At 38.0% G+C, this 16,019-nt stretch overlaps 1 protein-coding gene across 4 annotated transcripts in view; it reads right to left on the bottom strand.

Annotated features, from left to right (window-relative positions):
• SNTG1 (syntrophin gamma 1) overlaps nucleotides 1–16,019 on the bottom strand; it is a 791,929-nt gene that overhangs the window by 52,599 nt on the left and 723,311 nt on the right. For all 4 annotated transcript variants that reach the window (XM_041768508.1, XM_041768507.1, XM_041768509.1 and 1 more), the window contains 2 exons: nucleotides 6,462–6,614; nucleotides 1,947–2,039 (listed from right to left, as the gene is read on the bottom strand). In XM_041768508.1, coding sequence (XP_041624442.1) covers nucleotides 1,947–2,039; nucleotides 6,462–6,614 — 246 coding nt within the window. The remainder of the gene's footprint in view (nucleotides 1–1,946; nucleotides 2,040–6,461; nucleotides 6,615–16,019) is intronic.

A 16,019-nucleotide genomic window follows, 5' to 3' on the forward strand; every position in this document is an offset into this window, starting at 1 on the left:
TTAGCTGGCCACTCATTCCTTCCCAGCACACCCAGGCAAGGAATACCTGAAATTTCATATAGAACATCCACTCCTGGATTTTCTCCCTGAGCACACGAAGAGATAAAACAGGACCCTGACCTGGATTTAGATTATACTATCCTTAAAGAAAAACTCTTAAATTCAGGCATTCAGAAATGTGTTTAGATGAATTTTATTTCTTTCCCTCTCATTTGGGAGGTATGATTCTTTCATCTTCATGTGATAGTTTGGTGACAATTATAGCTGTAATATTTTCTTTATAAAATCACTATCTTTTTTCTAACCACTTTATTTTTTTAAGATTTTTTATTTATTCAACAGAGAGAAATAGCACAAGCAGGGGGAGCAGCAGAGGGAGAGGGAGAGGCAGACTCCCCATTGAGCAGAAAGACCTTTGTGGGGCTCAATCCCAGGACCCTGGGATCATGACCAGAGCCCAAGACAGACACTTAGCTGACTGAGCCACCCAGGTGACCTCACTTTAATTATTTTTGAAGTTATTTATTACATTGATTTAATGAATGAAATTGAGTAATAATTAAATTAAATTGTGTTAAATTAATTTAATACTCATGAGCCTAACCTGAGTTGATTGAATATTTTATTTAAAAGAAAGTCTTTGGTCATAAGAAAAGCTTATGGCAGTCTCATTTGAAAATCATCAAAAGAGCCATGGCACTGGAAATTCCATACGTAGAAAAGTATTCTTTTGGCATTATGCAAAGGCAATGTGCTGGATAGTTAAATCAATCTGACCAGCATATGCATGCAATTTAATTTCACTATGTCAAAAAAAAATGGCCATTTTTAAATAATGTGAGCTTTTATGTGACAATCTCAATTGTTGAGTCATGAAAAATCATAAGATCTTCAGACATCAACCCACATCATAGTTGGCTGTGAGCTGCAGGACTGCACCATGGACTTCCATCATTCCCAAGATCCAAACCATTTCCCTTTCTGTAAACTGCCTTTCTCATACACTTATATCATTATCTTGTATTTGTCTTTGAAAATTTTGTACGATGCTTAATTTTTAAGTAACATATAAGTTTCCTGGTAAGGAATTACTCATTAATCCTTACAATTAGTGGGAAGAAACATGGATTTATTTCTTGGGCCATACTTTGATAAAGGGAAAAGTGGAGTGGATCTGAGGTATTGATGTGCCATGGGAGGGAAAAGAATGTCCTCCATGGAGAACAGAGCCACAAGTCAGAAACTGCAGCAGGGACTCCAGTACTGGGAGGAAATTAGTGATGGGTAAGAGATAGTTGTGTTTTAAGGTTTCTTATATTTGACCAACTGAGTAGATTCTGTTTATCACTCAATATACATCAATCTCAGAGAAAGATCCTTGTGGAAAAGGAACCCAACAGATAGTACAAGACCTTACTAAGTCCAGTAAGGGTTGACAAGGGTAATACTCTCTGGCTAGAAATTCTAAACCCCAAATTCCCCATACCATAATTCTAACATATTACCTGTAAAACTAAACTAAACTCTGAAAAATGTTTTCCCTGTTTGGATATTAGAGATATTGGTGCAGAAAAATAAGAAAAAAAAAACACTTAGTTTAAACAAATTTGGAGAGAAAAAAATTTCCCCTTAATTAAATTTTTGGTAAAAGAGAATATATAATATATATTATGCATATATTATAGATTTTAATGTATATATATTACACATATATTTTCACTTTCTATAGTTATAATATTTTGTGGAAATGTTATGTTTTATTCAAACTTTTGTTTTTCTATAAACAAAATAAAGCATGATTTATTTTCTATTAACAAAGATGAGGATCTTACATTTGATACATGATAACCAATTAAAATGTTGACAGGAGTTAGAAATTATTTTCGAATCATTCTTAATTTACCCCGTCTGCAGCCCATCTCTCAGAGCTGACCTGGACACATTACCTTTGTTGCAGCATCAAAGCAGATAAATCCTGTGCTAAAGTCAATGGTGAGTCCCATGAGATGACTTTCTAACACACATGCATAGGTCTTGCACTAGACAGAACAGAAAATACTGTTACTTTCCGTGTGCTTTATTCAATATCAGTATTAATAGCCAACATTTATCAAAGAATGATAGCTCCTGTAGTAAATTGTTTATGCAATAGCTAACTTAATATCAGCAATAACTTTATAAGATGCATAGTATTATTGATGTCTTAATGTTGACAAAACAAGCTGAATAATTTTTCACCTACCAAGGTGAAAGACCACATTTCTTTCCTGCTCCATGGAAACTTGTCTTTACCTTGTGCTACACTGACACCCTTTACTATATTGGCAATACTGGTATAAAAATGTTTAAGTGTAGGCAAGATTATGTTACGTTGTTATATTCTGTAGCTAAATATCATTGCATTTTCATTAAACCAAAAGTGAATTCTTAAAGGTTAAGATTTCAATTCTTCAAGACTTCAATTCTTGGTATATCAATTTCATGGATATTATTAAAGGAGAACTCTCAGGCACACAAACACAGATTCAAGCTAAAACATATAAGAATATCTTTACCTTAAGAATCTCTCATATAATTTTCATCCATGTGGCATAAGCTGTTTCCCAAAGACACTAACCAGTTGCTTGTTATTTGTATAAACCTACCGATTATTCAAAAATCAACAACGGCTTTTCACACTGAGATCAATTGAAATTATAATTTTACTTATATGAATATTTTGGAAAGACTACTAAAATAAAGATACTGAAATTTCACAATAACAAATATGAAATAAAAACTCAGGACTTATATGCCACATAATGCATTTATATGTCCACAGGCCAATTTTATTTCCATTTAATTGAACACTGTAATGGGATATTTAAATGAAAAAAAAAAAAAAACCTTATAATTCAAAATAAGGAGTGAGAGAGGGAGGAAGAGAAAGAGATAAAGTGATTTCAAGCAAATTTTCAACACTAATCCTTATATCATATTTGTTTTATAACACTGTATATAAAAGTACATTAAATGAATGACATTCTGACTATAATGATGGCTAAATGCATCAAGGTGCCTTCACCAAAAGCTATGGCTTTCAGCCCATTTTGCATAGAAAAGTTATAACCCTGCTAAATTACTCCTTTGGAGTCAGGTTTTTCAAAAAACTTACTTAATGGGCCTTTTAAGTTCAATTTGGGTGTAATTTTATTGATTTAATGCAGGCTATCTTCTGTGCTTATATCTACCCATCACTATTTTATTAAAACTATAGTCGATAGTAAGAAATGTTCAAGGCTTATTCCTTCTAATTTAGACATATTTGTTTGCTTTTCTCAATTACTATAATATAAAAGAATATATCAGATGAAAACACCTTCAGTCCAGAACATTAAAATTTATCTCATTAAGTTCAGAATTACAAATGAAACTAATTCATCAATAATCATTAAATTGAAACAGATATGATATAAATGGAGACTCACTGAGTTTAATTATATGATTTATCATCTTTTAATAAACATATGATGAGTATACTTAATGTTTTTTTATACTTAATGTTTTAATACTATATTAGATTTAATTTCTATGTTTATTTTATAATAAAAATTGAATTATAGTTAGAAAAAGCAAGAAATTATACTTTTTAGGGATAACTCGAAACATTTGGAAGATTTGTGTAGAATTTTATATTATGAAATAACATTCGAAGATACATCACACATAAAATACATTTTACTTTATTTATTTATTTTTAACTATTTTGTTATTTATTCATGAGAGACAGAGAGGAGAAGCAGGGCCTCTGCAGAGCAGGGAGCCTGATGTGGGACCTAATCCCAGGACCCTGGGATCACGACCTGAGCCAAAGGCAGATGCTTTACTAATGAGCCACCCAGGCATCTCTATACATTTTAATATATCCTTTTGAATTATAGCTAAATGCTTACACCTGAATTAAACACATATGAATTTCAACCAATATTAATAATTAAAGAAAATCAATTTTGTAAATGATATGCTTTTTCATCAGAAGTCCTATTTTAAAAGAGCTATATTAATTCAAATTGAATTATTGTAAGGTAAAAATAAATAAATATATTGTCTGCCCTTTACCAGTGTTATTTACTTACTCTGGGAAAATCTTTCAGAAAAAGGAAAAATAAAGGTGCTAAAAATACTACAAATGAATTAGGCCCAATACTGGTACTTGGAATGCTAAGTATATGTTGTAAGATTTTATTCATATAAATTGTCATTTCCTGTTTCAATATTCACTACATTCTCCAAATTTTAAGGTTTTAATTTAAATAACAATGTAGAATCTTTGCAAATACCTGCTTTTAATGGATTACCTTTTAAATATGTAGATATTATATCAATATTAAGTACATTAGAGATCCAAAAATATATAAATAGATAAATAAATAGATTAGAGGGACACCTGGGTGGCTCAGCAGTTGAGCATCTGCCTTTGGCTCAGGGTGTGATCCTGGATTCCCAGGATAGAGTCCCACATCAGGCTCCCTGCATGGAGCCTGCTTCTCCCTCTGCCTGTGTCTCTGCCTTCTTTCTGTGTCTCTCATGAATAAATAAATAAAATCTTTATTAAAAAATAAAGTAATAGATTAGAAGCTAGAAAATGTGAGGGTGCAATCCCATTAATGAAAACCAATTTCAAAATCAAAAGAAATTATTTAATTCGTTAATTTGTATTAGTAATTCATTAATTTTCTTTCTGCTTATTTCACAATATAACATATGTTCCCTCTAATTTATTTCTTAACAACTTTAATGCTAGTGGGAATACTGAGGACACAGAAGAAAAATACATAAACATCTTCATGTAAATATATTAACATCCTTGAATTTTGAAAATAATACCACCAAGGTGTTCAGTCACTGCATATTGATCTCTAATGCAGTAAACAAAGGGAAACTATAAGACTTATAAAACAACCAAAAGCTAACAAAGCATTAAGTATTTTACTTTTCACTTGCTATATGCATCTTAAATAAGTATTGTGAGATAGCCCAAAGAAATGCATTGCTCAGGACATCAGCTTTGAGAATATGAAGCCCAGACTCAAAAAAACAAAACAAAACAAAAACCATACACACACAATGTTAACATACATCACAACAATATAATATTGTCTTATTTCTAAACTTCAAGAGACTTCAAATGAAATCTTTAATTGAGACCGACAGATAGATATTTCCATGTAATTGTTTACAAGTAAAGTGTGATATTCTAAAGAAATGATAATTAGGAAAACAAAAATATCGGTATAAATAACAAAAATTTCAACTATTCAACTAACATATTTTAGTACTTAAAGTGGTCTTAGATGTTGGCACTTAGAATAAAATAATATTGAAGATATTTTTCATGTCCCATTTTTGATATTAAACTATTGAATTGAGGTTCTTTACAGCTAAGTTATTGAAACAATATTCCTCAGTTACATTAACATTTTAAGATATATGCAGATCAGCAGAGCTATTAGAAGGTGTCAACTGAGCAATGAAACAAGTGAAATTCTCCTGTTTTTTTCCCCTGAAAATCAGGGGAAATACCATGTCATACTGGTATAAACTGATATGTTCAATATAGAAAGCTATAGTCAGAAATAAAGGGAATTAACATATGTTACAAATCAGTTCAGCATATTGAAAATATGTACATCGATTACAGCCAAGCATTCCAGGGGAGTCAATGCTATATTATCATCATCATATGTTTGCTTTTGAATTAAGTGCCCATATGTCTATTTAGGTCTTGGCTCTATGAATCCATTTGCATGTGGCAGGTGCATTACAACTGCTCAGTTTTGCCATCAATATCTGTCAGATGTCAGCCATAGAACCAATGTTTGGGAGCCTCATCTATTCCATGGTCCCATTAATTGTAGAGGCTGAAGATTCTATGAAGTTTGATCTACATACAACTTGACACTTAAGAAATAAAGCATAATAAATATGCAGTACAAAATGCATTTCAGCTGGTAAATGAATAAAACAATCCCAAGCAACCTATAACTTAGTGTGGGGAATGACAAGCACATATCACTCCAGTAAGACCGTGTAAGTAGACCTAAGAAAACAGACAAAAGAAAGTGATATGATGCTCACGAGTGGGATGAGTTTGAACAGGATAGCTGTGGGAATAGTGGTAATAATGAGCATGACAGTTTGGAAATCAGGAAAACCTTTGTGATGATATGACCTCTGGAAAAACTCTCAAATTTCATGTATAGTTTTGAAATGTAGAGTTGAAGGGAATTATTTCTAGAAAGAAAGAGCATTGCAAGAGAATGAAGCCATTCATGTTAAAAGTGAGGTGGTCATGACTGGACAACAGGAAATGACTTTGTAAATTAATCGAAATCACAGCATTTTCTATTAGAGATTTAAACTCTAGGGAGCCATCACATGTTTTTAGGAGTCACAAATCCTAAAATCTCATAGACTCTCACCTGTATCCGTTCCACTTCCAGAAAGGTTGCTGTTTGAAAGGCTCTTTCCCACTGGGCGAGGTCAGAGTCTAACTCCACAGAGAAATAGAGATCCTCCCCAGACTCGGACTGCACGGTGAAGCAGTGTTTCCGCCGGTCCAGTAGGTCACTGTCCTGATGAAAACCTGGAGTTACACAGGCTGGCATACATCAATCCATATTGCTAACATGGTCATACCTTGAATCAATGTTGACGACATGCATGGTGGAGACGCCATAGTCATAAAGATTTTATGCTACTGCTAAATCTTCGTTAAAAATGGTCATAGCAGCCTAAACTCCATGCCTCAAAGTCCATAACCAATGTATTTCTTTTCTGTATCAACCCTGAAGCATGCTCATGAAACAGAAGTGAGGATTTCTGGTTTCTATACTTACTAGCAATGTAGCTACCAATGCATTTAACACGTGAGATTCAGTTCTTTACTGTATTAAGGAACAACACACACAATTTCCCTTTTCCTTTACAGAGCTGTCAGGATGATGAAATTAAATAATACTTATTAATATGTTTGAAAATTTTAAAAAGGTTAATAAGCATGGTATTTTTATTGAGTTGATTTCTTCAACCCTGAAAGTATCATGAAAATATTCATCTAGACAAGGAATGAAAAAAATGAGTTTAGGTTGTCTAAAAGACATTTATTGCTTTTAAAAAATACATATTTACCTTACTTATGTAACTCTATTTTATTGAGTCAAAAAGACTTTCACATGGCAATTTCTTGGTCTTACTAGAAGTTTTCAAGTGTTCACACATCTATGTGTATTTCAACCTCAGGGATGTTAACAGAAAATGCAGCTAAGAATTGATGGAATAGAGTAATCCCACGCAATATGTCAGATATGGCCTTTGAATTACATGAGGAGTGTACTGAAAATAGTCAAAGGATAATTACTAGTGTTTTCCACCATTTCTTACATAAGAAATGGTGGAAATATATTTATTTATAAGAAATAAAGAATAAAGAATAAATAAAAGAATAAAATAAAGAATAAAGGTAGCATCATTAAATACCCAAAATATTAGAAGGAATTCTCTGCTTTGGCAAGTATTTTCAAAGCAATTAGCTAGTTTATTAATAAATCCATTTTTTTGGCATTGGGATGCTTAAAATACTAGAGGAGAGTGGATGAATGGCAGTAGAATTTAGTTTTGATAACTGCTGTCAGGAGATATTCAGAAGCTTAAAGGAAGTCACATTCCCTGTATTTATGATTTTCTTATACCATCTTAAGGAAAAAAGTGAAAACATACTATCTTCAAAAATATGGTCCAATGATAAGCAATTGAAAAGTACTTTTTAATCATTTAAAGCCTATAATGTCTAGAGAAGTGGCAAAGAAAGATATTAAATAAATTACTACACTAGTGAATATGTCGGGACAGATCATTGTAAGTGCCATTATAGGGAGTAAGGAAGCATTTTACACCAAATTGTATGGGCAAGTCAGAGAAATGTCCTCTATGATGTACATTTTAAACAGTGGCTGAAAGATGAGTGGAAAGATTAAAGATAGAATGGACAGGAAGAAGACTTTTGCTGACAGAGGGGCTGGTATTGGCAGAGGCCTGAAGCAAAAGTGTGAGGTACATTCCAGAGATCCAGAGAACAGATGAGAGAGAGACTGAGAGACAACACTGGGAAAGAAGATGGCTAGAGAGGTCATGAATCTTAGACTCTAACATAAGTGTAATGACAAGTCACTTTATTAAAAAAAAATCAGCAAATCCTCTGTTGTAAATATTTCAACTTCTATATTACTTATTTAAATTGATGACATTGGCACAAAACCTGTAACTAAACATTAAAGAATTTCTGGAAACCCCACCAATTTTATGCTTTATTCAATTGGCCTTAATTTTCCTTGTAATATGAAATTGTAACAAAATAATCAACATCAGGTTTAATAACCAGAAACCTGTTGATATTTTTCCTTCTCATAAATTGCATGTTGCTACGGAATCTTAAAATAATCATTTAAGATTTTGTTTTCTTGGCAGCTTAACTCCTTTCTCTTTTAAAAACTTGAATTAGCATCTTCTATTATATTACCCTAGCACCGAAGCTCTCAGAGATAGAATTCTCTATTCAACTCTGTAAAATATAAGTTTGACATCTATGGACACTTGTGGTCATTGGCTATTGCTATTTGTAGGACACTCCTCATGCACTGACTCAAGCTACAACTGTTACGGGCATCCGGGTACTCAGGCCTCAAGGTGTACTGATGGAGACAACTATGTAAAAATAATTTTAAAAGCTTCATGACAGTTCTATATAGCTAAAACTCTAAGGAAAAAGAGTAAGGAGCAATAAATCATCCTTGAGAGTGTAAAGGAGAAAGTTTTATTCTAGGAAGGGACTGTCTTATCACCAAGGACTTAGAGACACATGCAAGAGCAATCAGCTGCAAGCCTGAATGGGCTCAGGTCCTCCTGCTAAGAAATGCACATGACTACCTGTGAGAGGGCAAGAAAGAGGTGGAATACACTGCTTTAGAGAAGGAGGAGCAAGTGAGGCAGAAGATGGAAAAAGTAGCATGTTGAAATCCGTTTCTAGAAATTTAGTTTAAAGCGATTATAGCCCAAGCATTTGAAAGAGCTACTTTAAAAGTAATCATCAAAATATGTGGAGGCCGAGAAAAATCAAGGCCATCCCACCTCAAGTTTAGCATCAGCACAAGTACAGCCATCTTAGGCCCCTGTGTGTAAGAGCTGAACTTTACGGGAAAAACTGCAGAATGTCCTCGGCAGGGAATCCCATATCAGAAAGACAACAGAGCCCACGTCTGTGGTAGAAAGTCTCATATTAGAATGAGAACAGAGCCCAATGCCCTTGAAAGCCCCACATCAGAATGTAAACAGAACTTGAGAAATTCCTCCACCCCTTCTGAAAATCCCCTAGACCAGCCCATAAAAAACCCAGCTGTAACCCACTGCGGGGTCCAAGTCCCTGCCCCGCTGTGTCGGGTATACTTGGACCCAAGCTGGAGCTTGCTAATAAACCCTCGTGTGCTTGCATCGGTGTCGGCTCCTCGGTGGTTTCTCGGATTCGCAATCTTGGGCACCACAATATACATCCTCCTCTCAGTCCCCCTCATGCTGTCTACTCAAGTGCATCTGCTGTAGTGATAAGAACACAGGCTGCAGCCTCAGATGCTGTCTGGACTCAAATCTTAGCTCTTTCATTTATTAGGATGTGCTAGGATAATGCAGATAAATTCTAGCACGCTTTCTGACAAGTAGTAGTTTTTGATTAATATTAGAAATTTCTATTCTTAATGTTGATATTCAATAAAATCAATATATATGTCATTCCCTGATCTCTATTTCTTTAACTTGCTTCCTATTCACTTCGTTTATCTTTAGTCAGAGTGTGAGTTTGGCCCCAATAGAAACAATAGCCTCTGTAATAACTCAGCTCATTGAAAGGATCTCTTAATTAGTCAGTGAAAAATAATAGCTACGCACATCTTGAGCACCAATTTTGTGCATTGATCTCATTTACGACTTCTTCAGAAGTATCCTGTAGATTTTTACATTTTTTTTCAAGTCTTCTGGATACTTTCAAGATATTAATTTATTGTTCCTGTTAATCATATTTTCCATTTGAAAAATAGTACATATATTATAAAATCCTTTTATAGACGTGGTCCCATTTCCATTTTGTATTTGCAAACACTAAGGCTTGAAAAGGTCAAATAAGTTAAACAAGTACACATACCGAAAATTCAGAGGTTTTGAAACCATTATCGACAGATAATGAGGTTGAAACTAGGCTAAAGTTTAAAGCTTGTTTTTCAGAGATTTGTTTCCTCTATTCAGCTACTGTGTCTTTTGAGAACCACTAACAAACCCCCTGGCCGTCTCTGCAGAAGCCTGGTTCTTCAAGGTCAACTGATTCTCGTCTAGGATTCAAGCAAGCCCTTGGCGTTCCTTACCAGAGATAAGGAGCCCAGAGACCAAGTGCAGAACCCTCTCTTTGTCCTAAGACAACCTCCTGATGTTAGGGGCTCAATTTTGCCCTGCTCTTGATGTGGGAAACAAAGGGAAAAGAAAATGTAGATAAAATTAATCGTCCTTATAACCTGCAGCCCATTGACGAATAGGTGAGGCCCGCAAAGTATTATGCTCCTCCAGGAAACTCCAACTGTCTTAATGCTGATGTCTTGTTTGTGAGTCATTTTAGCATAGGAAAATCCTTTAGGAACTTCCCTTCCCTTTATTTCCCCCAACCCCAAAGCACTGTCTTCTGCCCATGGGTCCTGTCCCCATGCTTTAATAACACCACCTTTCTGCACTGAACATATTTCAAGAAGTCGTTCTCGACTATCAGCTCCAGACCCCAATAACACTACTCTGAAAACACATTGCTCTAATATTAAGTTTCCACCCTCAAAGTGACGGGGGTGTATGCTACATAAATGTTTGCTCAATGTGCATGCTCCTCTTTCCTCATGATCGCCGTAAGGTTCCCACCCTTTTCACCAATATGCATATAATCTCTTACCCTGAATTTCCCTTTCAAACAGCTCATCCCCTCTTAGTCCAGAAACTGGGAAATGGTCTTTAGACATCTGCCTGCCTGCGTGCCAGCATTTTCCTGTCCTTGCAGCAAGCCCCTCCATTTACGCATTTATAAGGATCCTCTTGTTTAAATCTGTCCACACTGCAGGACTTAATCTCCTTCTTTGGCATAATATGTTTAGACTTGGCTTGCTATAGGAAATTTAGGGAAGCAAAGCCCAACCTGAAGAAAAAAGTTTCAGGAAAGTCAACCAGCCCATGTGGGAAAATGCTATTCACCTTTAAAGGAAAAATGCTTTTTTTGTAAGATAATGTTTTTACAAAGTGTATGGCATATAAAGGGCATATAACTACCAAAGTGAACTTTTAATCTTCGTGTTTGATATGCATTCTTGATTTCTTATTTAATACACTTGAATCTTTTTTCATTACTATTTTGATTGATATCAGCATTTTCCCTAAGACATTGCTGCTGAAATAAGTAGAAACATTAGTACCATAAATCACAATTACTAAAACCAGAAAAGCAAACAAGCAAGAGACACATGAGACATGGTTAATTTCTTATAATATTATTTAAAAAGATGGCTTTCAAAATTATCTATCGAAATTAATGACTTTAATGAAGATTCATCTTCTAGATTTCAATTATAATATTCTGCTTCTGGGGATAATTGCATCATACTAAAAAGATCCTCAGATCCGTGCTTAGAAATCCATGCTTCCATCAGAAGAGTATAAGTATTTTTGGAGAACAACCTTCTGCAGGCAGAGGCTGTGGGAGGATGGGAACTTATTACTATAAATGTGGATATCCTAGGTCCTAAACCGTAGGAATTGTGGCTGGTCATTTGGTCCTGCCTTCAAGAAATAATCCAAACAATCCAAATATCTTCAAAGAATGAAATCCTAATTCTTAGCATTTCATACATGGTATCTTGTAATACCACCATTTTTGTATGAAAAATCATCTTGTAATGTTCTGGTATTCCTTTTTTAAAACCAGAATCTCTCCCACTGCAGTTAATTCTGTCAGGTTTAATCCGATCGGTAGTGAAATGGAATAGAGAGGCCAGGCAAAAGTTGGTCGAAACAGGCTTTTAATGGGAAGCACTGTTGGGCAAGGTTCTGTGGCCCGCAGGGGAGGGAGAGAGCAGGGAAGTCGCAGGCTGGGGGAAGTGGGGCCCAGGCAAACCACACGGAGGGGGTGGGGGGGGGGGAGTGTCTATAAAGAGTTTTGGCAGGAAGATGGGGGCAGGGTGGCATTCCGATTAGGGCAAGGGATACAGATCTTGTAAGCTAAGTTAGGGTAGGGCGGCAAGGCGGCATTATTGGGAGGTTGCTGGCCTGGGGTTGGCCGTTTTGAGGTCCCCAGTCTCGCCAACCCAACATTCTGATCTTTTTGTTTTGTTATAATGGGGCGATGATTCAGATCTGGCTGCTTTCTGCTGATACAGGGGCATCATGGGGCATGTGGGAGGTGGGCAGGCGAACACAGAGGTGTAAAAGAAGTTGATTGATACCTGAGATATTTTGTGGATTCCTTCCTTGAATCAGAGAAAGCAAGGGGCCACCATTAATAGTATGACAATGACTAGGAGCCATGTGGTTAGTGGGGTCTGCCACCAACGGGGTGTAGTTGGGCCGCTGGTGTGGTACTGGGCCTGGAGAGACTCACGAACTTCGGTGAGGGTGTGGAGATTGGTCCCAACTACACCTGTTTCACTGATGTAGGAACAGCGTTCTTCACTGAGAAACATGCAGGCTCTGCCCTTGTCTGCGGTGAGGAGGTCCAAGGCATGTCGGTTCTGAAGAGCCACCTGGGCCACCGAGGTTATTTGGTGTTGGAGGGAGGCCAGAGACTCTGCCCAGGCCTCTATGGCCAACTGAAGCCTCTCACATAGGTGTCTGGTGGAATCTGCAAAGTGGATGAAGGGCCCCATACCCAGTCCTGTGGCCACCAGGGTTGAGGCCAGGGAGACCCTGATAACCAGTGAGAGAAAGATGGCCCTTTTTTTGTTTTTCTGGGGGAGGGCCGTTAAGGAGGGCTATTTCTGCCTGACTGTAGATAGTTAATCATGGAGCAGGGAGACAGGCAGACAGGAGGGAGGCAGAGGTATTAAGAGATTTAGATGGGGTGCCATTGCACCAGAAGGAGCCGCTGATAGGAGCGTGATGAGAGGTGACATTTGACAGGGTGGCATCGCAGAGGGAAGAGTTAAGGGTGGAATAACAGAAAGAGAATTGGTGGTTGAGGGGGTTCAGTGAATAAGGGAATGTTGTGCAGAGCCGGAGAAGGTCCCGGAGGTGTGGGTGTGGGGTTGGTGCAGTTAAATGCATTGGGGAGGGGAACAGCCACCAGGGGGGCTTTGCCCAAGGCGGCACAGATAAAGCAGTGGGACAGACTGCCCACGCCAGCAAGGTTGGTAAGGGAAGTGCCTTGTTGGATAAGTTTTATCCAAGAGAAGTGGCCCTGGTCCTGGGCTGGGTTAGCCTGTAGGTGGGTTTGGAGAAGTCGTTCTTGGGCGTGTATGGTGTGAGCTTGGTTACTTAGGACGGTTTGGAGCAGTTTGCTAAAAGCTTAGAAAGTCTTAAAAACACGCCAAAATAGGATCAAAGACCTGATAAAGGCAAAACATAGAAACTGTTTTTTTCTGGGCAGGCAAAGAGAAAACAGCTCTTTATATTTTCTTATGGAGAGCAGACCCACAAATCGAGAAGCCTTTTGAACAGAAAGTAGATTTTCAGATCTTATACCTTTGTACTTTAAAATCCACTCCCTTCGATCTTAGTCTGTCCTGACCACACCTAAATTCCTTTCCAAGGATCTCCCTTCACAAATCTTCTACACCTTCCCTTGCATTGAGAATTTGTCCCAAGCCATTTCTTTCCAGTCAGTCTCATTTAGGACAAAATTTCTTTCTTTTACCTTGAACAAAAACATATTCCCAATTCTTATATTTTTCTTTTTCTTTTTTTTTTTTAATTTTTTATTTATTTATGATAGTCACACAGAGAGAGAGAGAGGCAGAGACACAGGCAGAGGGAGAAGCAGGCTCCATGCACCGGGAGCCTGACGTGGGATTTGATCCCGGGTCTCCAGGATCGCGCCCTGGGCCAAAGGCAGGCGCCAAACCGCTGCGCCACCCAGGGATCCCCAATCCTTATATTTTTCTTACACATCTCCTACTTTTCCACATGCAGAGTTGCTTCATTTATTGCCAGAAGTCTTAATTAGATTTAGCACAGTTTTTCACTCTTAGAAACCTTAGTATCCAGTGAAAACTAAGGAGTGACTGATTTTGAACCGTCACACCAGAACTCTTTGGATGGCAAATTTATGAAACAGTTAAGCACAAAGCATGTTTACCAAAAGATTAGAATATTCTTAGTTCCTTTGCAATCAAAAGTCAAAAGAACAAACTGATGTCCATTAGTCAATGTTTCAGCACTTTATCTTGTTTGGAAAAGACCTAGATGTCCAATGAATTTAATCCCATTTATCATCCAAGCATAACTTTAAGGTTTCAGGTTACCAAAGACTTTGAAAGGTATCTTAATTACCTATGAAAACTTGGAAACAGATAATTAACCATCATTTTAGCCATTTTTTTTTTTTTTTACTAACAAATTGTAAAGAGATAACATAGCTTATATGACCTTCAGTAAACCTCAACAGAATACAAGTTTCAGACTTAATAGTGATCATTTTCAAGACCTATCTTAGTTAAACCAACAAATTTAGTTTAAGTACCTACTATGTCCCACCTGGATCCACTTAAAGTCAATCAATTTGCTCCCCATTGCAAATTTTTACCTGAGACACTGGTCAGGGAATCTGCAGTGGGCAGTGTTAAGTGATTGATGGTCTTTTTGTTCCTGGACAGTGAGGGGAGAAGGAGCCGCTGCACCGGAGGCACCAAGGATGGCCTAGAAGCTAGCTATGTAGGCCATACCCAGGGCGCTGCAGAAATACGAGGAGGAGGAGGGAGAAGGGGAGGCAGAAGAGCGGAGGTGCTGCCAGAAGGCAGAGAAAGGGTTCCTGGTTCTAGAGGTCATCAGCTCCAACAGAGGAGCAGATGCCATGTTTTCCCATCAACAAGAGGGAACAGGAGTCCACGTTGGGCCTGAGAAGACAGGGAATTTCCCCTGAAACAGGGAGTTTCAGCAGCTGCTTGGGAATATTCCTTAAAGTCTCCGTCCCAGGTAGACTAACCCCAGTTGTCTCCAATTATAGCCTTGCACTCAGGAGGTGAGAGAGAAAGACTTGAACGGTGGCGTTGAGTTTGTGTAGAATATCCCAGCCGAGGAGAGGAGCTGGGCCGGAAGGAATTATAGGGAAGGGATGTCAGAAGGGGAACCCATAGAGGCTGCAAGAGAGGAGTGGGGTGGTCTGTGGAATAGAGGAGGTGCCATCGATTCCCACCACTGCTACTGGAGAGGGGAAACTGGCCCCCGAGTAGGAAGGCAAAACAGAGTAGGTCACCCCCGTGTCCAACAGGAGAGAGATGGACTTACCTGCTACCTGGAGCAGGACCCTGGGCTCAGCCTGGGTTAGGAGGTGTCCGAGTCTGGGCCCTATCAGTCATCATCCAAGGCTGGACTTACCGGCTCAGGGTTTGCTCCACGTGGAGGTGCCGAAGACCCTCCGGGACCGGGGCAGTCAGATTTCCAGCGGCCCATCATTCGACATTGAGGGCACGGCCGCATTGGCTCCTTGGGATTGGGACATTGACGGGCCAGTGTTCCTCGGGTCTGCATTTGAAGCAAGCCCCGGGCAGGGGTGCGGTTGATTCCCCCTTTCTGTGGGCTCCCGCAGCCCGCCAGCTGCAGGGCTGCCACCAAGGCTTGGGTTTGGAGTTGGACCTTCTGCTGGACTCTAGCCTCCCTCTTAAGTTCAGCCTCTTCCTCTCGGGTGTTAAAGACTTTAAAAGCCATTTTCTCCAGGTTGGGAATGGGAGTTTGAGAACCCTCTTCAGCCTTTTTAA

The sequence above is a fragment of the Vulpes lagopus genome, chromosome 9 (genome assembly GCF_018345385.1).
Source record: "Vulpes lagopus strain Blue_001 chromosome 9, ASM1834538v1, whole genome shotgun sequence".
Taxonomy (NCBI): domain Eukaryota; kingdom Metazoa; phylum Chordata; class Mammalia; order Carnivora; family Canidae; genus Vulpes; species Vulpes lagopus.